Source organism: Micropterus dolomieu, linkage group LG03 (assembly GCF_021292245.1).
Source record: "Micropterus dolomieu isolate WLL.071019.BEF.003 ecotype Adirondacks linkage group LG03, ASM2129224v1, whole genome shotgun sequence".
NCBI classification, from domain to species: Eukaryota; Metazoa; Chordata; class Actinopteri; order Centrarchiformes; family Centrarchidae; genus Micropterus; species Micropterus dolomieu.
In genome coordinates, this window is record NC_060152.1 from 32,904,558 (window position 1) to 32,929,652 (window position 25,095).

A 25,095-nucleotide genomic window follows, 5' to 3' on the forward strand; every position below is an offset into this window, starting at 1 on the left:
CAACATATTCCTAGCTGACATGCATTTTAATGGTTAGCTCACCAGTGACATTAGTTAACTAACTAGCCCTGAAGGTTTTCACTACATCATCAAGCTGAAATCACCATCTATTTCACAAGGATATTGAATAAACATCATTGGCCACTTCCACAGTGTGAGAAGGAGCTTTTCCCTGTTTTTGAAACAACTATACTAGCTTGAGTACTAGATAGAACATTGAAACATTGAATTTCCCCTTGCAGGATTAATAAAGTACAGAATGTGTTCTTCTAGAAAACGGCATATAAACACCTTAACTATGTTTATGATCTTTTACCATGTGACCAGGCGTGTCTCAATTTAAGTTAAATTCTAGATGTATTAGTAAAACCAAAAATATGACGATAAACAGAGTCCGTGATACTTCACTCACTGACATGAAAGCAAAAGTCGGAACTACTCTAACTACTAACGGAAGGATAAACCAGAAGTGGGTTTGTTGTCACTCAGTGTATACAAATATGAAACACTGATTATGTTAAAAACCCTGAACACTGCCCAAGGGCAGAGTGAAATGACTTGTCTCTACTGTATCTACACATTGTTGCTGGTTAGAATGTTGTATACTCTGTTGTTTGTTAAGAAAAGCCCCAGCTGAAAGAAAAATGGCCAGCCCTTGCCAGCAAATGACTCCCAGGTTAGACTGTTAGTACAGGAAATAAGTCAACCAGTGGCCAAAATGGGTTCCATGCTCGGCCCAGCTAAGTAAGAGTTACCACATGAGGCTCAGCAGAAGTGCAATCTTCATTAACACATAATGCCAATATTTGTGCATGGTGTGTGCGCGTCAAATTAAAGCGAAGGAAACCAGGCATAGTTTCATTAAAGCTGGTAGAAACAGATGCTAAAAACCCTAAAGGTATGTTTGCAAGAGCAAAAATACCAGTGTATGTTTCTAATGCAAGTAATGTAAAATACAGTCGCAGGAAAAAGTATGTGAACCCTGTGGAATTACCTGGATTTCTGCATAAATTGGTCATAAAATGTGACCTGATTTTCATCTAAGTCCCAACAATAGACAAACACAGTAACGCTTAAACTAATACCACACAAACAATTACATGTTTTTTTGTTTTTAGAGAACACACCATGTAAACATTCACAGTGCAGGGTGGAAAAAGTGAACCCTTGGTTTTAATAACAGGTTAACCCTTTTGGCAGCAATAACCTCAACCAAATATTTCCTGTAGTTGCAGATTAGAGCTGAACAACAGTCAGGAGAAATTTTGGATCATTCCTCTTTACAAAACTGTTTCAGTTCAGCAATATTCTTGTGATGTCTGGTGGGAACTGCTTTCTTGAGGTCATGTCACAGCATCTCAATCAGGTTGGACTCTGACTGGGCCACTCCAAAAGCCGTATTTTCTTCTTTTGAAGCTATTCTGTTGTTGATTTACTTCTGCGCTTTGGGTCGTTGTCCTGCTGCATCACCCATCTTCTGTTGAGCTTCAATTGGTGGACAGATGGCCTTACATTCTCCTGCAAAATTTCTTGCAACCCTTCCAGGCCCTGAGGAAGCGTAGCAGCCCCAAACCATGATTCCCCCTCCACCATACTTCCCAGTTGGGATGAGGTTTTGATGTTGGTGTGCTGTCTTTTTTACTCCACACATAGGGTTGTGTGATCCTTCCAAACAACTAGATTAGGATCAGATGACATTTTATGCCAAATGTATGCAGAAATCCAGATAATTCAAAAGGGTTCACCTACTTTTTCCTGTGACTGTATGTCTCTGTAAAGAGAACTGCTCATTATAGGTGGTTATTTGAGTTTGCCACAGAAGGGGTTAAAGATAATCACAAATTGCTAAAGTATATAAAGTACAGTACTGAAAGTTCTGTGGACTGTTTCAGACAGTTGCAACCTAAGGTGAAATACGAATCCGCTATTAGAAACATGCAAATCTTTAAATATTCAGTCGGCAATATTTACCTTACCTTACTTATTGTCAATAATTCTGTCTTTGAAAAAACTTGGTTTCTGCTGGCTTACTAAAATGTTTTAAATGACTGAAATATTAAAATACACTTTCGATTGTTATCGGAATTTAATTCCATATTATCAAATAGAGCACTGCATTTCAGCCCAAGCCCGACGGGACTCGACTTATTTCCGCCCCTGGGGCCGGGCTTCAGGCCAATTTTCACGTCATAGCTCACATGCAAGCATAAGCAGAATTCATGGGGGGTCGCGGGGGTCAGGATCCCCCTTTCTGAGGGTTGTCTCCCCCCTTAAAAACCATTAAGTAAGATATTGATATATACTTGGAACAATTGTGTAAATAGTAAAACAAAACAAATGCAGACAGGGCAATGAAAGTGTGTTTTAAGTTTAGAAACCTCTTGAGTCCCCCCTCCCTTGCCTCACAGTGGTTTTGTCCACTGCCTGCTTTACCTCACAGGAGTCCAGTGGGAGAGAACAAGTTAGAACCCTTTAGTAGTTGTGGAACAGTAATGTTAAGTAGGCTGGCAAGGCTGTTTTATTCACTTGAAACATTGGATGAACTGATTCTTTTGTCTTTAATTCAGAGGACGCTGAGTCATTAATAAACTATTCATGACAAAAAGTTATAAGTTATGATTTTTTTCCTATGAGCACGCTATGTTATAATATTACCTAGCTTGATGGATAGTAAGTCACCTTCTACAGCTTGAGATGCGCAGATTGGTCAGCTGGGGATTGAATTAGGCCGTTTTCTTTCGCTTACTCGGGCAGAGAAGTGTAAAATATCTAATTTTCTGCTGGTCATATTAAACGTTACAAACAAGCTGCACCGCGCCGTGTTTCAGGTGTGTGCACAACAGCACAGACCGTAACCTCATGTCACAGCCACACACACATACACGCTAAAACATGTCTTAGTTGTGTGAAGTTATTCACTAGAGTGAAGAAGATGCAACGCCCACTCTTTGCAACTGCAGAGAAACACACAGAAAAGGAACGCATTCTTGAAGACAATGATGGATATTTTAAAGCACGGAGCAGGTAAAGCAAAAGTGAACACAGCTGTTGGTGCTGATGTCATTCATACCACGGTGGTCTCCATCGGTAATTAATGACAAGCCTCCTCCACAAGCGGCTCACCTGCTGATGTGAAAACGGAATCGCGGGTGAAAAAATACCATGAGTTGCCTTTTATAAAACTGCTGACAAATAAAGTCATAGCAGAGAGAGAGAGAGGGAGAGAGAGAGAGGTGTAGGTGTGGGAATCCGTGTCTGACGGGAAAAGCAAGGTGAGCAGATTACTGTAGTTTGTGATTAAACACAAAAATAAGGTGTAGAAATAAGTAGAATTAAAATGGTGAGATTAGAAATAGGAGAATGAATTCTTTCAAATATTTTAAAGTTTTAAAATATATTTAAAAATGGATATAAATGGATAATATTGCAATTTATTTTCCCCAAATCGTTCAGCCCTAATTTATAACCTCTTACTTACTGACACACACAACAGTCTGCTTCTGGCTGTAACGTTAGAACCATGTTGGCCATGTTCTGTGGTGAAGCCTTGGTTTTTCATCCACAGCCTAGCGTCGGTGTAAGGTAAGACCTGCATATTTTCATTATTACTCACGAGCCGCAGCAGCACAAGTCTGTCAAAAGTGCCTATACACTACGGTAGTGATAATAATCAATGCAATAATCTTTATAGGAAAACACTGAGCTTGGTTGGCTTACTACGCATATTATGTATTATATATATTATATAAACTGTGGTTGTGTTCTAGTATTTCTACTGCTTTTTTCTCAGTTTTTTACAGGCTCTGTTTTGTTTTATGGTTAGGTGGAAGAATGGGTGTAAAATATGTTATTTTCTGTTGGCATAAGCAATTTATGGTAAAGAACTGGTATACTTGATTTGATTTAATGCAAGAGTTGTTTCCATGATATGTTTTGTTGGTTCAAAAAAAGAAAGAAAAAGTTAATTTAAGTGAAACAAGTTTATTACCCTGATAGCCAGGGGGATCAACCAACTATGGCCACGAACGCAGACGGAAAAATGTTGGAAACAAAAACTGTACCCAAGTGGAGCTTAAAAGTTATCTAGAAAAATAAAGAAGGGAATCATTGCAAGGATGAATACCAATAAGTAAGTTAACAGGTCGAGGAGGAATATTCGATTACGGTCATTTTACATTGTCTGCATAATGCATGCAAACCAGGGCAGACTCTGAAAAATCGCCCACTTCTCATATTACATTAAAACAAATGATATCTTCATGATCATTATGCACAATCATTTATTGTGCAGTTGGGAGCAGGGAGGAGAAATCACAGGCTTACTAAGCGGGCTGGAAGCAGCAGTTGAGACGGGTGATGGCCGTATTTAATGTGTGTTTAATGTTAAGTATTTCTTTCCATTCCCATCGCTCCACATGTTAACAGCAAGCAGTTCAGAGCGCTGAATGTGTTTATTACCGAACACATTTCACAGGTCTTTACGGGTGGCTGGGCCTGTCTGATTAAGTCATGGCCATTAGAATCATCACCATTAGGCTCCTGATGGCACAGGGAGTCGGCCTGCAGACATTTACAATACCCGTGGGACCACGCGTCTGTGTGTGGGTTGAAGGAACCAAGCCTGAAAGCAGTAGTGACAGATTAGCTGTTCAGCTATAACACAAAGCTGCATGGAGATAATGGTGTCAGGGGATCTGCACATTCAGAGACAACATTTAAGACATCGAATATGATTTCATGTTACATGAGGCTGAATTTATGGGTTACAACTGTTGATTAAAGAGGATGCAGTAATGGCAAAATATGTTTGTCATACCGAAACCAAATTATGTTTGTTTTTACGGAAGGTCTGTGGGTCTAACTTAGTGTCAACTGTGAGTGCACAAAGACCACTGTCAGACTAGCCTACATCTTCTGGTGTGTCTGCCACTACACATTTAGTAGAATTTTTGTTCTTTCTTTGCTGTATGTTTGAGTTTATGTCATCCATTGAAGAATCCATAGCATCCGTCAACCCCTATCCATTGATACAGTTACTATGGGTAGGAGATCAATAGCAATTTATGGAATCCGGATCCAGTATCAAATCCGGCAACCAAATCTGAATCATTATGCAATCCTTAGGTTGAACAAGTAACTGAAGCTAAGAGTAACCAAAACATTTCAACTTTTGTTGGTTGCGAAGGCAAAAACAACAGTTTTGAGTAGTGGTCACGACTTGTGAGTCCAACCACACTGAAACAAATTACAGCTGTAGTCTATTTACTGTTATTTTTTTTTACAAGCTGCTTGCTCCAAATACTGGAGGGTCTGATCCAAAGCTAATGATAAGCTTAAAATACTGATATGATGAATGAAAGTACAGATCAAACAACAGGTCAGTTAGTAGAGGAGAAATGTTGATGTGAGAATCTGTGTAAACCGATTAATAAACCGAGGGAACGGATCGGCAAACCACGCCCGTGGATTCAACTTCTTGACGTGAGCCCTGCCGGATGTAAACACACAAGTTTAACTGCTGTTGAACCAGAACTGTCCTTTGTGATGTTCATGGACACAGTCTCTTGGTGCAGCTGAATGGAGAGCATGTGACCTCAGGATTATATTCTGCTTTTTTCTGATGATGTTGATGGTGGATTCCCTTATTTGGGTTGAGAATGAGTAGCTGCCTCAAGTGAAGTGAGTTTATGTATCTTGCAATGTTGTTACAGAGTGAGGGTAAGACATAGTGTAAGATCACTGGCAGATTTGTGCAGCATAGACAGTAATGTAGACATTGCACCTGCTTGTGGTGAAAAGGGAGCCTAAGGCTCAGATTTACCATTTGATCTATGTCCCAACCCTCACCTATAGTCTTGAGCACTGTCTAGTGACAGAAATAAAATCACACATACACAGGCTACTGAAATGGGTTTTCTTTAGAGGGTGTTTGGGCTTATCTCTTCCACAAATGTTGAGGAGCTGCGATATATGGAAGGAGCTGGGAGTACAACTGCTGCTCCTTTTCTTAAAAGACGCCAGGTGAAGTAGGATGGGCATCTGATCAGGATGCCTCTTGGAAGACTCCAACATTAGGTGACCTCTGGCAGACCCCCAAAAAGCTGGAGGGAAAATATATCCCATCTTTCCTAGCAAAGGCTTGGGTCTGCCAAGGTAGAACTGGAGGAAGTAGCAAGGGAGATGGGAGGCTGGTCTAGTTTTTACTTTGGCTGCTTATACCTGGATACCAGGTATACAATAAGCAGAAGAAAATGAAAGGACAGATGAAAATAGATAATCCGATTACACAAAATTTATACAATGAAATTGTGGAAATTCATGAAATCACGACTCGGATGTACTTAAAAAGGCAATTCATAAGTTGTCAGCACCGAGTAATCCACTGAGTACTATTATTAATACCAAATGATTATACAGTATTATCAAATATATAACTGGAACTGGTAATAATACAACTACTAATCTTTATAATAGTGGTCGTTGTAGTATTTTTATCCTGTGTCTCAGGAGTTTTATTGAGCTTAAATCTATTTTTGAGGCTTTTTTATTATTTCATGGCGAGAGACAGTCAGTCATTTTGTTGAAAATTTGCCAAACATTTAATATTGACCCAAAATCCCAGTTTGAATGAGTGTCAGGCTTCACGGATCTGTGCTGGTATCATCCCACTGCTAGGCCTCAGTAAGGACCTGAATGGCAAATGTGGGCTGACAGCCGTGCAAATACCAACAGGCTGGGATGTTCTGGAATGGTCTATGTCTACACCGCAGATGTCTGACTGAAGAACAGGGCACTCCTCTAACCAGGTTGGGAGAGTCGGCCGTGAATGTGTTGCATGTGTGTGTTTTCTTTAGTTTTGATCTGCATGATCTGCTGCCGCTGGTATGATATGTGGTGTGGGCAGGTTTTCCTAACCTGGGGTTCATCACCAGCCGTCTGAAGAAGTACGTCCAGGTGATGTAGTCCATCGCATCCTGTTTAGATGAGATGGTTCCTGCAGCAATCTCAGCGTTCAGATGGTCTGACAACACACTGAGGAGGCTGGGGATGCAAGACACAATCACAGAATTACAGACACGTTTCAAAATGCAATATTTGTTTGAAAGGCATTTCAGATTAGGGGTGTAAGTATCATCAACCAGTAGGACAAATCTTTTTTGTACAAACAGAAATAAGTCTGTACCACCAAGCGGAAAAGCTTATAAACTTAATTAAAGTTTAATTAGTTGATCAATTGAACATTCTTTAACAATTTCAATTATGAATTAAACGTTCAATTAATTTTTTAAAGCAAAAATTACCCCAAAATAACAATGTAAAAATGTTGTGCTTTTTCCTGTCTTATATTATTGTTAAGCAGAATAGTTTTGGGTTTTGGACAAAAGAAAACATTTCAAGAAGTCACCAAGACTCTGGGAAACTGTTACATACATTGTTCTGACATTCCACAGACAAAATTATTCATCCATTAAATGAGAAAATAATTCTCAGATTAACAGACTGCTGCAGACCCAGTACCAAAAACTGTTTAGTGCCAACTTCAGCACTGTGTGGTCAGAATCATAAACCTGTTTACCTTTTTAGAGAGATTGTTCCTGATTTAAATCATAGTTCAAGTTCTTGCAGCTTACATTTAGAGAACATTTAACTTTTGGTAAATTAATTCTAAAGGGTTTGCAAGAAAAAAGTAAGGTATCAAAAACATATCGACCCATTTCTAGCATAAAATCAGGTTTTTATTCTTGTGTATCTCGTGAGACTGTGTGTACATTTAGAGGCACTCTTGACAAACCCCTACTGATAGAGTAATCAGAGGTAAACTCATTTACATGAGTAGAGACACACAAATTATTACAACATTATTATTATAAACCATGAGAGTAAAAAAGACATTGCAGCAAAACAAATGAGTCAGGTTTTATTTAGAACTAGCAGCATTCTTGAATTAAGATAAAAATTCACTAGGTTGTATTTGTTCTTTTATGGTTTAGTTTTTTTTAATTTCCACTGATGTCCCATAGTTCTTTCAAATGTATTATATTCTTCAATTTCCATCATAATATCTGTGCATTTTGTTTCTCTAGTAATGCATCATGAAACATCTGTTGCTCCAAATTAGAGCCCGACCGATTTGGGATTTTGAAGTTCGATATTTGAGATTTTTAAAATGCGATAGCCGATATATCGGCCGTTATTGTTTTTTCCCCCCATATTTTAAGACACGCATGACATAAACAAAGATTATCCGTAAAAATGTTATGTTGAGACCATACCAAGATACCATGACATAATGCAGTATAAAAAGAAACTTTTTTATAGTGATAAATAGTACTTTGAACAAAAGTAAAACAAAATATATTAAGGTTTTGATAAATAAGAGTCAAATAAAACTACAGAAAAAAATTCAAAATATCTGATTTGTTAATATATGTTATATTAATAAATTATAGAGTACTACTACTAATGGCCAGCAAAACAAACTATAAAAATTACCCATTTACTACTACTGCTGCTACTAAAAATTATAATACCGTTTATCACATCTCATTGTCATAATAATAATGATAAACAGGGCTCTCCTACATTGGCAAATAATTATTTATATATATATGTCATGCAATGGTTATTAGGCCTACCTAACATATAATCTGCCACAATAAAAACTTTCTAAAACATGTCGTCTATGATACAGTGACACAGAGGAAACTAGAAGTCACAAACTAACTAGAGACAGCAGCTCGCAGATATATTTAGAATACGTCAAATACTTAAATTTAAATGCGCATTAGCGTTAGCTGCTGTAAGTTATGCTACTGTTTCAGAAATAAAGCCTCCACCGCTCAACTACTGTAAGTTAACAAGAAACATCCTGCTGTGAAACGGGAGGGTTAGCAAGTCTGGTATGAATGTTTTCAGGAGAGGAGAAGCGATAAGGGCTGAGTTTATTGTTATTTACGTCATGCAATTGACGTTACAAATGAACAACTCATTGTGTGTGTGAGAGCTACCAGGCCTGACCTGAATCCTGTTAGTGACACTCAGTTTTAATGATTCTGCATTTTAATGATTCTGAACTATACTGTTTTATACCATTTTTTTCTAATCAAATTGGCAATGTTAGAAGTTGTTCTGCTGCAAAAGTTGGCACTAAATGCAACCATTAAAAACAACTGTGTCGCAGTTCGTTGTGGTCCAATCTACTCTCAGTATCACCATCAGGGTTAATGCCCACCAATAACTGCTGCTATTGGTCATTGGACCTTGTTGAGGAATGCTGTTTACTGTATGCAGCGATTTGATGGTAATTCTTTCTGCGCACTAGGTGGGATTCATCATTATTCACAGCCACAGGTGTGCGTCCACGTTACATGAATACTATCTTGCTTGTACAGGTAGAATATACACGCAGATTTAGAACTTGTTCATGTACAGTTTGATAAAAGGATCCTGGTCTTTGCCATAACAGACGATGATCTTAATAACCAAGACACGTGACTGTTACCTGGACTCAACGGGGAAAGGCTCGTAGAGGAACTTCTTGTAGAAGTCCTTCTTGATGTCGTGGACAAGGATGACCGCTTTGCCCTGGTCATCAAACTGAGGCCGACCTGCTCGCCCCATCATCTGCAGAACATCTACTCTCAACACATAGCACATAGATAACAATTACAAACATTTCCTTCCCATGTACCACTAGTCTTTAAATTAGTTGCAATGAAAAGAGAGTCTTTGTTGTCAAGTGGTCCCCGGCAGCACTTCATTCAGAACTGCAACTGCTTTTGTCCCTCAGCCTATTTCCAAAGTTTAGTACAAGTGTAATGTAAAGTAATGTGAAGCCTTAGATTTAGAAATAGGTACCTCATATAGTTTCATTAGGGGTTTGTTCATTTCATACACATTGCTTACAATTTTTCTACTCTGTCGGGGAGGATTAAAACAAAATGTACTGTAAGTGTAAATGAGAGAATACCTAATGGACAGACTGTGTACCTGTGATGGGGTAGTCCACATAGCGCCTGGATTTGCCATCGTAGTATTCAGTTCCCTTGACGACCACCAGGTGAGCGGGGAAGTTCACCCCCCAGGCCAGAGTACTGGTGGCAATCAAAACCTGAGAAAAGAAACTTACTGGGATGAGAAAGAGGAACCTTAAACTATACACACAGTGAAATGTATACAGAATTTAAATAAGTTAAAGAAATAGTATAATATGATTAACGTGAGTATTGAGGAAAACAACAGATTTCACATATGTTTTTAACATTCACACTATGACATGATTAAAAACCAAGGTGGCAGATCAGGGTGGATGATAGGGCGGTTAAAGAAATACATGGGGTAATAAAATACTTGTTGCCCACCTGCCCCCAAAAAAACAAGTAATGCATGTAGGAACACCTCTGGCATTTAGAACCAGGATGGGATATTAAGATACATTTCTGCAGTAAAATTAATCATATTGAATCAAACAACCCTAACCCACTGCCATTTACAGCACTGCAAAAACTGAGCTCTCAAAAACAAGAAAAAAAAAATTAAAATTGGGGAAATATTTATTAAAATAAGCTAAAGTATCTGCCAACAGAACAAGAATATTTCACTTGCTACTTAAGGCCAAAAAAACGTGAAACAAGTGCAATTCTCTAACATAAAAGCAGCCTGGTAAGAAGAAATATCTTGTCAGACAAAAAACAAGTATATTTAGCCTTCAATTAAGATAATTAATCTTACTAAGACTAAGATTTGCAGTGAGGTAGGTCAAGCAGCACATATCTGGTCGTACCTGGATCTTACAGTTGACAAACAGCTCCTCCACAGTCTTTCTGTCTCTCTCATGCAAGCCTGCGTGATGCATGCCAATCCCAAAGGCCAGTGTTAGCTTCAGGTTGGAATCCCGTACTGTGCCGATGATATCCTCTATCTGCAGACAAAGCAGAGCACAGAGAGTGGCAGATCAGTGATCCATCCAATTACAGACTGACTGAGATGTGTCATACGCAGTGACACTGACTGACCTGCAAAACCATGTCACTAAACTTTACCAGGTACGCCAAGACTTGCCCCAAGTTTAACGGCGAAAAGATGCAGAGCTGGAGGTAAGGTTAATGTTCGCCATCTCAGGAAAAAATTAGATAAGACCACTGATTCCGTTCTCACGTCTGTCTGGTAGTTACAGCCAGTGGCCAGTTAGCTTAGCTTAGCATAATCACTGGAAACAGGGGGAACCAGCTAGCCTGAATCTGTCCAAAGGTAACACAATCCACCTTCCATCTACTTGATCTTTACCAACATATAAAACCAACATGTTGTGGTTTTGTGAGGTGTTACCGTTACTGGACTATATCTTGGCCAAGAGTAGTAACTTCCAGAAGTCTTTGCCGGTTGTATGGCAACCTAACAGACTCCGCACAGACATGAGTGGAACTGATCTTCTCATCTATCTCTGGGCAAGAAGGTGAATAAACATATTTCCCCAAAAGTCAAACTTTTCCTTTAACGCCATTGTTATTTGAAGAGCTTTGTTTACATTAATCTCAGCATAAAACAGCAATTGTTGTTTCTGTTCATGTTCAATGTTATTTTCATCTTCCACTTGTGGACAGATGTGTAATATAAAGAGTCATAAATAGCCAGGAACAATAGCTCCATAGTCCCAGTTGTTCAGCTGCAGACATGTGGCCCTTCTGCATGGCTCTCCTCTGGTTGCAGTAGCATTGGGACATCTTGTCTTGTGCTATACGGATCAAATGTTTTCCTGTAAACACAAACAGCATCTGGCTTGAAGAAAAAAAAAAAAAATGTAACCAGTGCTTTGCTGGAGTAAACAGAGAGAGTCATGGAGCAGAGCTGTCAAAGTAAACACAGGCAGACACAACAACAGGCTTCTGTTCTCATTATGTGTCTTCTTTGTATTTAATTTGAAGAAAAATTTTAAAAAACAGTAAAATCAGAAAATGCACCTAATGGCGGATGACTATCACACACAGAAGATACAAAACCATCAATGAAATGTGTGTTTCCAATAAATGTTTCAGAGTATCCATATGTAAAAACAATAGCACCCCTTCCAAAATTGGATGCGTCTCATTAGAATCAGTGATTCAAACGGCAGTGGGCCTTTCACATATACCAAATAATCAATTCTAAAATGGGATATGAGGTAATAATAAGTAAGAGAACAGTGATTGAAAATCCAGGCCACAGAGCGGCAGCCGGGGGTTTGTGGCAGCGGCAGAGGGAAGAAAGAGCTGTCAGCCTGGAGAGGGGATTTGGGCCAGTGAGCGACCCCCGGTGAGAGCTAAGCAGCTATCGCCAGAAGCCTGTCAGTCAAACAGCAGGGAGCTGAGCTGCTACACTGGCCAGCGCAGAGCAGCAGCAGGCAGCAGCATATATCAGTGGAACACACAGAGAGGCTGGAGACGCTGTGCGCACACATATAGAACCTGGGTCTGCGCTATAAGGCAGCACGTATTTGCATTGAGACAGGTTCCTGCAGGGTTCAGGAAAGCCGATTCAGGTCTTTGGAACGGTTCCATGTGTATCATTTTAAACTCCAACATATAATAGTTGAAGCACAACGCTACTCCAGGTATACTTACGACCAGAGAGAGAGAGAGAGAGATGATTGAAATTACAGGAAGTCATTTTTCCACTAGCCATTTTTGCCAAAATATAGCAAAGATTAGGCATCATTTGATCTAGAGGATCTGCCCTCAGCCTGTATGGAGCTATCAAGCAATGGCCCTTTATGCCACGAAGCAATACAGAAGATTTATGAGCCAGTGGCACACAGATGAAAGCTCAGCAATGCTCTGCCAATTTGTTTATTTATGGAAATTACACAACAGTATTCTTATGTCTCAAACATACTGATTATACATTCAGAGTCTCAACGTAGCACATTCAAATCCTCTTGAGGCTTTATTTAAACAAACTTACACTGACTTTAGAGAGACTGAACCATAGTTAATCAAAACTGTAAAATCTATGTGTTTATTCTGGGTAAAAAGCCACCATCAATAACAATGCTGTAAGCTTCTTCTGACTTTTTATTTATATTCACTTTCAATATTTACCTTGCAATAAGTGTTGTTTAAACTACCCTGTAACAACGACATATGGTCTGGCAAATCCTGCTGTATTTAATCTCTTTATTAATTCCACAACTTTATAAAACCATGCGATAGTAAAAGCAGTTACTATCACAAACCTCTCTGTGTGTAAGCCTGTTTGACTTGCACGTTAAGGTACAAACCAGGCCTGGGTATCCGAGTGTTGTAATAATATTAGCATCCTTTTCAAATGTGAACCCAGAGGAGTCATTTGCTCCCATCTTGAAGTGATCCTAAGGTATGCGCCGACAATATAATGGAGGATGACACAGGCTTTTCCGGCACAAGTTGGGTTGAATTCCATCTGTAATTACACTTAAAGCAGCACTTACGCAGACAATTGAAGCATCAGAGGAGGGAGGGATGGGGGAGAGCAAAAGGGCATCGAAGAGAGGGAAATACATGAGAATGAAAGAAACATCTGCTAATATTTGCACCAACTGTGTCGTCTCTCTACACTCATGGATGTAACAAAGTGCCTGAATCTGACGGTGCTTACCAGAGAGCTTAAAACCTGCCTACATGAGCTAAATGTGTAAGGGCAAAGTTGAGCAGTCAGAAGTGACCCACGTGATGCTCAGGGTTTATCAGTTCGACTGATTGATTGCACAGTAGCAGGAGTGCAGGTTGTACACGAGTAACTAAAGTGACTGTGTGTCGGGCTCTGAGCGCTGCCAAAACACGGGAAACCTACCCTCAATACTGCGCCCGAACACATCACGTGTCAAGCTTCTGCTGCGCTGCTAACATGCGCTGCGCCTCGTGTGCACACATGGCGTTGGCGTACCTCTCTCTCGTCCTGGTGCAGCCACTGTTTGGGGTTGTCCTCTGTGGCCAGGTAGGCGATGAGGTCCAGGGCGGTCAGCCGGGTTTGCCGTCGTGATGACACAAAAATCAGAACTGGCTTGGCTGGGGAGTGGCTGCGTATCGCTGTAGAGATTGTTTCAAAATATATGCAAGTTTCACACACTGTGTATTGATTATATTTTGGAGAAATCAGTCAACTGCTCTGGACAGTGTTTATGAAATATTTTGTAGACATTTAAAGGATAAGGCTGGTGGTTTCCATATTTTTTGTAAAAATTCAAAAGTCTCTAAATACGTTCCGACATCCCTCTCTGTCTGTGGGTCTCAGCCCTAGGACCGCTGGAGGATGTGCATCTTTAAAAACACCTCTTAAATACACAGTTAAGAGCAGCCAAAGCCAAACACTGCACATGGGATGGGCTGACCATGATAATAATTGAAAAATAAAATACTGCCATCAGCCATCTTATCCTTTACATCTGTAGATTAGCAAGTCCTGGACAAAAATATGGGCACCCCTGCATGTCTGTCTTCACATAATCCACTACTTCTCCTAGAAAATAGTTTCAATTACAAACGCTTTGGTATTCTCGTGTTTATTTCTTCTGTTTGCATTGAAACACAAAAAAACAAAACAGAGAAAAAAAGCCAACTGAGACATTCCACACAGAACTCCAAAAATGGACTGGACACATTTATTGGCACCTTTAACTTAATATTTGGTAGCACACCCATTGGAAACAATAACCGAAATCAATCGCCTCCAGTAACCATCAATGAGTTTCTTACACCTCTAAACGGGAATTTTGGCCTACTCTTGTTTTGTCAACTGCTCCAGGTCTTTGAGATTTGATGGGTTCCTTCTCTGTTGTTTGAGATCTCTCCTCAGGAGCTCTATGGGATTTAGATCTGGACTCATTACTGACCACTTCAGAACTCTCCAGTGCTTTGTCTTCAACAGTTCTGCGTGATTTTCAAAGTCAGCTTTGAGTCACTGTCCTGCTGTAAGACCCATGACCTCTGACGGAGACCCAGCTTTCTGACACCGGGCCCTAAATTGTGCCCCAGAATTCTTTGGTAGCCTTCAGATTTCATAATGCCATGCACACGGTCAAGACATCCAGCGCCCGAAGCAGCAAAGCAAACCCAAAAACATCAGTGAACCTCCAGCACGTTTGACTGTGGGGGCCGTGTTCTTTTCTTTCTTTGAAGGCCTCATTTCATTTTCTGAGTCTAAGTCTGTGTGATTTGTATGTTGACAGCACCTGTGAATTGCTACAGGTGAGTTTAATTACAAATTAAAGGAGCATCACATGCTTAAAATACAATTATTTCTGAAGATTTTAAAAAGGTGCCAATAATTGTGTCCAGTCCATTTTTGGAGTTCTGTGTGGAAAGTCTCAGATTGGGCCTTTATCTGCTTTATTATGTTGTTCCAATGCAAACAAAAGAAATAAACATGAGAATACCAAAGCATTTGCAATTAGGACAATTTAGTCTAAGAGAAGTAATGCATTATGTAAAATAAATGCAGCGGTGCCCACATTTTCAGCCATGACTGCACAATGACCAAACTTAAATTTGCACTTGAGACACATCACATGGTTTGGGGTCAAACAGTCCACTGACTTGATGCATGTGCCTGTTGCGTTTTTGCATAATTTGTTGTGAAAGAAAAATATTTTAAATTACATTTTTTTTTGCTTTTGTCTGAAATGTACTCAGTGCTCTTTAGTGAACTAAGAAAACATTAACAATATATTTTCTTTTGTGAAAATTAATTGTTTATCTCATTTTTAATATTGTAGCTGCAGGTATAACCATTCATTAGTATTCAAAATTGTAGCCATTTGTTTTTATTTTTGGTCAACAAAAGATGAAGCTGGCTCATGATCTAAAACCTGGACATGTGAAACCATCCTGCCCTTTATTTCCCTTAAATAAAGGTGAGGATGGTATTATGTTACCATAACAGAAAACATTAAAGAGCTCTCAAAAAGCCCTGTGAAGTTGGAGCAGTAACTATTCCCGCTGACGTGTTTAAATGTGCATCAAGCATGTGTAAATTGTGTGTACATGTGGATGTGGTGCTAGACCTTGGAAGGTAGGCTTGTTCATGCTGGCCATGCGGGGGCAGTAGTGTTGTCCTGGGAAACCATGGATGTGAACTTCCAGCGGTACAGGGCGAACAGACGGACGGAAGTTAAACAAACCCACCTGTTACACAGAGAAGAGTGGAGGGGGAGGGAAGAGAAAGAAAAGGGAGAAGAGATTTAATGTGAGCAGCTGGCAACGTGAAGCCCCATCTGGCTGTAATGTTAACTGTCTGTCACCGTCACTGTCGGCCAGAGCAGCAGGCCACTGCTGGACTCTGCTGTGTTCAACCTGTGATGTGTCTGCTGCGTTTATTGTGCGCTAAGGTGATATGGTGCGGTGTGTGTGAACGGAGCTGAATTAGCAGTGTGGTACAGGATGTTGTAAAGAGTGGGCAGCATTATGTGGTGTGTATTGTGTTGAGGGCTGCTGCATGTCTACAGACATCTTAAAAGCCTGGATAATGGATTGGGCAGCTACAAATCTAGCAGCTCAGGACCAACAGCAGCCAGCCAGTCAGATTTATGGGTGGCAGACAGCCAATCCGGTTTGTTAACACTGTCTCTCCACAGCGCTGGCAGCAGAGCAAAAGTCAACCTACAATTTTCCAAAATGTGTCTGTGATGATGCAAACAAACATCACTAGAATTGCAAGATATACTGACGAGTAACAGCGGCCCAAAACATTGTAATTAAAGGAGGAATTACTAATATGTTGAATATGTCTGTGTGTTGATGGTAAGTATTTAACAAAACCTGAGCTTTGTCAAACGCTTTGGATGTAACTATATCCTGTAATCTACATTCATCGTCAAGTAAACGGACCAGGATGTCCAGCAGACATTTTCAGGAAAGGTCACGAGGTCACCGTCATGATACAAAGGCCAGTAAAATATAACATCTAAACCACACAGGGTTACCAAGATACCTTCAAATAAACCCAAGTGTTGCTTAATGGGGAATTCTGCCCTATAAGTGAAAACATTAGCATTTATCAGTGCTAAGCCATCTGTTAGATGAACAGAATGCAAAGGACCTACATAGCTTGAGTAAAAAACATTAATTCATAAGGAAAAAAGTAGTCTTCTCAAATTTTTTAGAGACTATTGATTGATTAAAACAGTTTCATCAGAGAAAACGTGATGAAAACGATCCAATCTTTGAGCAAATCTTTTAAACACTTTGGCCTTGAAATTGTCAGATTTACAGATATTAAACAGCGAATAAACAGCTTCAACCTTGAGATACTGGTCAAAGCAAAGAGAAAGAGCGCCCTTGAAACCAGAAAGCAATTACTAGCATTTGACGTTAAGAACGGACAATAAAAAAAGATTCTGCTTTGATGCATTTCAAGCTGACAGGCCAGCCGATCCTTCCACATCGCCGCAGTCACTCCTGATCATTTCAGCTTAAGCATGGCGTCCAGACAGACTGCAGACAATTACAGAGATAAACTACAACATTACCTCCAGGCCAAAAGTATCTGCTATCTTAATTGCTATTATTACATTCATTCAATCACATATGAAGAGGCAGGCAACAAATGAACCGTAAAGAACACAGAGCTAGACAAAGCCTGTGGTTTCTGGCTGGCTTCTCTGCAGCGGTGTTCTCGCTACACAACGCCATCAGACTTCTCCTGAAACAAGGGAGCTTATGAAGATGATCCCTCCATCTGACCAAAGAACAAGGGGTCAGAAGGTAACAGGAATACACTGACGAAGCATCTTCAAGCCATGTTCTGATATTTCCAGTAAAATGTTTTGGTGCCATGATGGACGTCTGACCTGTCCGATCCCCAGCCAGTCAGCAAGGTCTCGAGCGTTGGCCAGGGCCGTGGACAGACCGACTACACGGACACTCTTGGAAGTGTGGGAGGAGATGAAGTTGGTCCTGGACACAATGACTTCCAACACTGGACCCCTGTCCTCACCTAGAACCACACACAATAGTACAGTCCAATCAGAATGTTTATGTAACAAACAGTCCACACTATTTTTGGATTTTTGTATAAGCCTCTGATGGACAGTAACATGCAGAACATTTTGTATGCTACGCATTTTGTATACCGTAAAACTCTGATTAATAGCCCGGGCTTTCATTTGCTAAAATCACTGAATTGACGCTGCCTATATTTGGGACAGGCCTTCAATTCCTTTCACACAAAAATGAAATAGGCTGCTACAAAACAGTTTATTTATTTCAAACAGTCTGAATATTACTGGTATAAAAATGATCAAATAATATCAAATACACGTCATTCATTTGATCTAGCTCCGACGGACGGCTTTTGCACTTTTATTTTGTAAGCAGCAACGTAACGAATACAAACATACCCACCAACATGGTGCAGGATGAGAGAAGCGTGGCAGAAGTTAGCAGACAGCGAGCGAGCGGACAGGATTCACAACTTGGATAAATTTTTATGAAAAGCTGTTTTGATTCTTTTGATCGGTGGACACTTACAGACTAAAGGAATTTCATAATAAAACTTTCCTTTTCATCTCCTGTACCATGCAGGTTACAGCGGTAAATCTATGAGAATTAGACTTTGGGGTTTGTTGTTTCCGTTAAATGACCTGAACTGAATTGTGGAGAATCTAACCGATCTAACGATGTGCAGCATGTCCATACTGACATATTGATCATAAGTTTAAACATTAATATTTGTATCAACGATCTGAGCAGCTCAGAAGCAGCTAAAGAGGGTGACCCCTCTGGGTTTAAGGGGTTTTGTACATTCAAAGAACTTCTATAAAAACCAGACCAGGTGTTTAATGGAGACCTGCGTTTATTTGTCAAAATGTGTTCCCACACCAGACCAGTAAAGGAGGTAGGCGGCTGTTTGGGAAGTTTTCCGGTTTATTTCATATTAAAACTACTATGGAAAAAGTCTTCACTCTAAAGGAAATCAAATAGAAATACTCACATTTTAGTTAAACAATATACAACTTCCACTTTTAGATCAATGGTGAGCTGCTAATCAGGTGGTTACTTTTTCATCTGACCAAGCCTATGTAGGGCTGTTTTGGACGCTATTTACACCCATTATTCCCACTGAGACTGCCCTGCTCGCTCTCCTGAGGACAGTTGCACTTTTCTTGCTCCATCATGTCCATTTGTGTGCGTTTTAGGTTGTGCACCAAGCCGCACAGCTGCTGTCTTGTTCAGACTAAAAAGCTATTTTTGGAACCAAAATTTAAGACTATTAGCACAAACTACTGCCCATCAGCTTTAATAGAGTTAAAAAACAGAAGACACTAAAGAGTGTCACCTATGTATACGGACTCCTGCAGGTTTGTTGTGGACTCTTACCCAGCAGGTGGATCTCATCTATGATGAGAATGGCTACTTTCTGAACGTAGCTTCGGTTCTGCCAGCTTCTGCTCACTCCATCCCACTTCTCTGGTGTGGTGACGATGAGGTCAGCCTGCGCTATAGCTCTCATGTCTGGAGTCACGTCGCCCGTCAGTTCCACCACTCTACACACAGAAAGAACAAGGAGACACTTTAACCTGCTTACTTCTGTCATTATTCCTAAACTTCCATTAATCATATTGTACAATATAACTGGCCAAAGCTTTTTTGGGCACATTCTCAGGACTTTGTTAGCAGCATAAAGACTCATCCATAAATGCATTCTGCCACTTGGTCAGGGTGGTGTCTCTGTTTTCACTTACTTCTTTCCCAGCTTCTCCTCAATTCTGACCTTCCAGTCCTCAACCCTCTCTCTGACCAGGGCTTTCAGGGGAGCGATATACACCACCTGATCACACAGCAACAAATAAAAAAAGTCATTTAATGAAAAGAAACACTGCTACGTTTCCCGAGGATAGATGTATATTTTAACTATCAGTTCTGGGGCATCAGAGAATTAAATAACTGGTTAAATAAACAAATATAAATACTCTAAACAAACGACTTGGGATCCCATTACATACAGTCACAGGAAAAAGATTGTGAACCCTGTGGAATTACCTGTATTTCTGCATAAATTGATCATAAAATGTGAACTGATCTTCATCTAAGTCACAATGGCCAAACACAGTCTGCTTAAACTAATACCACACAAACAATTAATACGTATTCATGTTTTTACTGAACACAGCGTGTGAAACATCATCACAGCCTCACCACAACCTTTTGGTTTGCTAGTTAGATCCTTATTAAAGCACAATGTGAATGTAGTGATCACACTGTCTGCGGTTCTGATCGCTGATTTGGTGTTAATTATTTTAATTGCCCACAGCGCTGTTTGACAGACTGTCCTCACTGCAGCGTAACATTGCTCATGATCTAGGTGTTCTGTGTTCTTTAATCTATTTGGAATAAATCTGAAAAAGCAATATTCCAAAACAACAACAACATAACAAAGATATGATTGGCATTTCCAAACTGTAGATTTTATGAATTTCTAAACATTTGAACAGATTGCAGTCTTGTTTGCTGCAGTTCATAGTTTCTTATGTAAACAGCACTCAGTAACAACAAGTCAGAACACAGCTAGCCGGCTAGTCGAACCTTATTGGTCGGATACTTGTTAAAGACCCGGAACATGGCCATCTCCGCTGCAATGGTTTTTCCAGAGCCTGTTGGCGCCCCCAGCAGGACGTTAGTGTCGGTGTGATACAGCGTGTGAAAGATCTGAGTCTGGATGGGGTTGAAGTGGGTGAACTTGTACAGGCTCTCGTACTCCCTGTTACCCAGAGCTGTCACCGGCAGCGGCTGCAGGTCCAGCAGCTCTGAGAGGGGAAAGAGAAATGGGAGAAGATGAAACTGGATTCTTTTCCCCATGATTGTGTAGCCTACAGAACTAGACTGAGAGACCATTTAAAGGCCTTTGCAGGTGTTTTGAGTTAATTAGCTGATTAGAGTGTGGCACCAGGTCTCTTCAATATTGAACCTTTTCACAATATTCTAATTTTCTGAGATACTGATTTTGGGGTTTTCATTAGTTGTCAGTTACAATCATCAAAATTAAAAGGAATGAACACTTGAAATATATCAGTCTGTGTGGAGTGAACATATACATTATACAAGTTTCACTTTTTGAATGGAAATATCTGATTATATCTTTTCATGTGACATCACTGAAGAAGTTGTGTATGTACAGCTGGTATAACAGTGTAAATTTGCTGTCCCCTCAAAATAACACATCACACAGCCATTAATGTCTAAACCGCTGGCAACAAAAGTGAGGACACCCCTAAGTGAAAATGTCCAAATTGGGCCCAAAGTGTCAATATTTTGTGTGGCCACCATTATTTTCCAGCACTGCTTTAACCCTCTTGGACATGGAGTTCAGCAGAGCTTCACAGGTTGGAGTCCTCTTCCACTCCTCCATGACGACATCACGGAGCTGGTGGATGTTAGAGACCTTGCGCTCCTCCACCTTCTGTTTGAGGACGTCCCACAGATGCTCAGTAGGGTTCAGGTCTGGAGACACGCTTGGCCAGTCCGTCACCTTTACCCTCAGCTTCAATAGCGAGGCAGCGGTCGTCTTGGAGGTGTGTTTGGGGTCGTTATCATGTTGGAATACTGCCCTGCGGTCCGAAGGGAGGGGATCCTGCTCTGCTTCAGTACGTCACAGTACATGTTGGCATTCATGGTTCTCCAGTGAACTGTAGCTCCCCAGTGCCGGCAGCACTCATGCAGCCCCAGACCAGGACACTCCCACCACCACCACCACCAGAGACCTCGAAACACTAACGACTCACATGACACCGGGGAGAGAAAATGGCTAATTGGGCTCAACTGGGATCTTTTCACTTAGAGGTGTCCTCCCTTTTGTTGCCAGCGGTTTAGACATTAACGGCTGTGTGATGTGTTATTTTGAGGGGACAGAAAATTTACACTGTTATACCAGCTGTACACTCACTACTACACTGTAGCAAAGTGTCATTTCTTCAGCGTTGTCACATGAAAAGATATAATCAGATATTTACAGAAATGTGAGGAGTGTACTCACTTTTTTGAGACACTGTATTTAAACAACCACAAAATACCATTATTGGCAGTAACAAAGGCAGAGGACTGTGCTGTACACTATGTATAGAAAAAATACTGACCACAGCAATGCAGCTGAGATTAAAGTAATTAGTTACTAAAAAACACTATACTCTGCATGATTATTCATTTATCACTTTAACGACCTGCAATTAAACTGTAATGCTGAATGTGTAGGCATGAGAATGACACACGGTTGTTCACGTGTCAGTGAAGATCTAAGCAAAAAAACATCAAACTACTAAACCGCCTTCAGCTTCTTCATGTTCAAAACAAACAACACTCTTTCATCAGGTTGAAAACTGAAGCAGCATCAAGCATCAGCAGCAAGCAAGACATCATTTTTTGGCCGCTTGCGGGAAGCAGAACAAGCTTTAAAACAATACTGCCATAATATCATCCTATAAAGAGGCTGTGGTGAACATCTGACAGACACGGAGCTATGTCAGTATCTATTTGGAGTTGTGTCCAGCTGGTGACTGTAAGCCCGATATTCAATCACACCTTTTAGTTCTGGTCCTCCAGCTCCTGAGGAGAATACCTGGCTCTTTAGCTGCAATATGTTCGCCAGCTAGTCTTTGGCTTTGTCTGTCTGCTGTTTGGAGCTAGAAAAGAGGTAGCGTACGTCAGGTTTAGTCGAGCGTTTTCACTAAAAAATGCTGCCTGCTGAGATAAAAGACAAGGTTGGGTGATAAAGCTACGAAGAGATAGGTGGTGGTGATTAGAAAGATTTTCAAGGGGTCATTGTGAAAGGACAACATCGAACAATGGCTGCAGAGCTGGTCGTGTGAGGGTTAAAAACACTGCATTCAACATATTATACTAAGAATTTAATGTGGGTGTATTTAATGACAGACTTTGGCTGACATGATGTATCCTTGTTTGTTTGCTTTTCAGACGCATTAAAAAGAGCCAAGTCGGATTTCTCAGAGCTTTCAGAAACATCAGTGTTTTCCAGTTGAAATGAATGCCATCTACGATGCAGACAATGGTAATTACTCTTACTCCAACATGAAATGAATGAGGCCTAATTCTCTATGGAATTGTTACTAGAAGCTGCCCACATTACACATAGTCATATGAACCAGTGATCATATGAAAACACTGATTAGTGCATTGACTTTATCTTCTATTTTCTCAACATCCGCAGAAATGGAACACAGAGTTTTTCTATTTACTGTGCAGTCAGTGTCTCAAAATCTCTGGACTGTAATCAATATTCAACCACATATCTGATGCTTGAGTACTTTGAAGATAGTTTACTCTTAGACTTGCCAAGGCATTATATGTTCTGATGCGATCCCATGTTGCTCTCTTCATGTGCCTCTATTTAAATTCAAACGGTCCGGGGAGAGGCTGTGTTATTAATGAAAGACTGGAGATGCCCTGTGATATGATCTCCTCTGTGCTGTGGGGGTTTTCCCCGATAGCTGCCGTAATTGTGTCTGCTCTTACTGAGGGGAAATGCGGTCAGAAATGATATGCTGGTTCCTTTCTTACAGTCTGGAGGAGTGAATGAGCGGGTATGGGAGGATTAGATGCTTTTGTTCTCTAGTCTACATGGGGTTTTGATGTCTCAGAGCAGCTTCCAAACAGCCATTTTGTGGTAGTGAGCTGACTGTAAGTTCTAGTTAAAGTTTAGGCAAAGAATCCTTTCACTTCTGCCAGTATTAGATTTCAGCTAAGGTTTCTTTCACTATATATAAAAAGATGCATGGAAAGCCTACCTGCCTAGCCTGTGCTAGTTTAGTCCAATATTGTACAGCTAATTTATACTACAGTAAAAAATGTTCACGTGTTTGTATTGACAGTTCAGCACATGTTACTATAGTAACCAGTCTTTGTCCACAATTAGCAGGCCAAAGAGGAAAACTTACATGTGAGAACGCACAAAGGTTTTCAGGTTAGTTTTAGAAAAACGATCTCTGACACTGAACATCTATAATATTGTGGAAACAACTGAATTTCGTTTTCAGTCAGGAAAATTACAAATTGCATATTTAAAAATTACAGACATCACCTGGTTATTCTGCTGATGCTGGGGTAAAGTTCCAGTCTGTCTCGTCAATAGCTGTCCTTATCTTGTTGCGTAGAGCTGTTTTCATTAAAGAAAAGCTCCACTAACTTAGTGACAAATTGCATTCCTATAGCTGATTCACAATAAAAGCGTCCTGCTCTCTAGAGAAGAAAGCTTTTAATGTGAAATCTTTGGTTTGTATCAGCAGTATATCTTGAAAGTGGAGTGAAACAAAACTACAAATAACAGAGATGCAGTTAGAAGTAAATATAGAAGTTTTAGACAAAAAAGAACTACATGTTTAGATAGAAAATAAATAATAAAATAAAAAGTACGACTAAGATGAATTGTGAGCGGGACAAATTAAGTGATTGTGACATTTGTCTGGCATTTCAGTTGTGATATTTCTTGTTCCTTACAGGCAGACTTATACGTCGATACTGAATAATCTGTCATAACCTTCAGTAATGTCAGCAGAAATATCTGGCCCCTGCTGCGCGAATGTAGCTGCGTGGTTGTCAGAGTTCGGCCAGCGTAGCTCTGAATTATCACGTGTTTTGGATGCCGAGCTGCGTCCACCGTGTGGCGCTAGAGAACACCCACTAATAATACGTTATGTTCAATAACATGTGGCATGTAGACGTCTTCCAAGATGACAGGTGTTCAGAACGCAGAGCGAACATTTGAAGTTGATCTAATAAATTTTACTAGGAGGAGTTTGTGAAAGTACGGAGCCTGTAAATGCCCCTAAAACTGCATATTCAATTACAAATGTCTGACTTCCTGTTGGCCCTGATCATACAAGTCAAGGATACTTTACTACAGAATGAATACTTTTAATTTGGATACTTTAAGTGCATTTAGCTGATAAGGTAGGATTTTAAATGCAGGGCTTTTACTTGTAATGGAGCATTTTTCCATTGTGACACGGCTCCTTTTTATTTAAGTGAAAGGTCTGAGTACTTGACTGGACTAGAGTAGCAGTACTCAGTCTGGCTGCAGCAACTGGAATCTAACAGTTGGAAACATTTAGTATATATTAGTACTGAGACACACTAA

At 40.2% G+C, this 25,095-nt stretch overlaps 1 protein-coding gene across 1 annotated transcript in view; it reads right to left on the reverse strand.

Moving 5' to 3' along the window:
* Positions 1-25,095, reverse strand: part of ascc3 (activating signal cointegrator 1 complex subunit 3) — a 173,419-nt gene that overhangs the window by 19,881 nt on the left and 128,443 nt on the right. Inside the window, exons 21-30 of the mRNA XM_046044355.1 lie at positions 20,535-20,755; positions 19,694-19,779; positions 19,329-19,495; positions 17,801-17,946; positions 16,016-16,136; positions 13,900-14,042; positions 10,784-10,921; positions 9,991-10,111; positions 9,503-9,635; positions 6,916-7,041 (exon numbers count right to left, since the gene is read on the reverse strand). Coding sequence (XP_045900311.1) covers positions 6,916-7,041; positions 9,503-9,635; positions 9,991-10,111; positions 10,784-10,921; positions 13,900-14,042; positions 16,016-16,136; positions 17,801-17,946; positions 19,329-19,495; positions 19,694-19,779; positions 20,535-20,755 — 1,402 coding nt within the window. The remainder of the gene's footprint in view (positions 1-6,915; positions 7,042-9,502; positions 9,636-9,990; positions 10,112-10,783; positions 10,922-13,899; positions 14,043-16,015; positions 16,137-17,800; positions 17,947-19,328; positions 19,496-19,693; positions 19,780-20,534; positions 20,756-25,095) is intronic.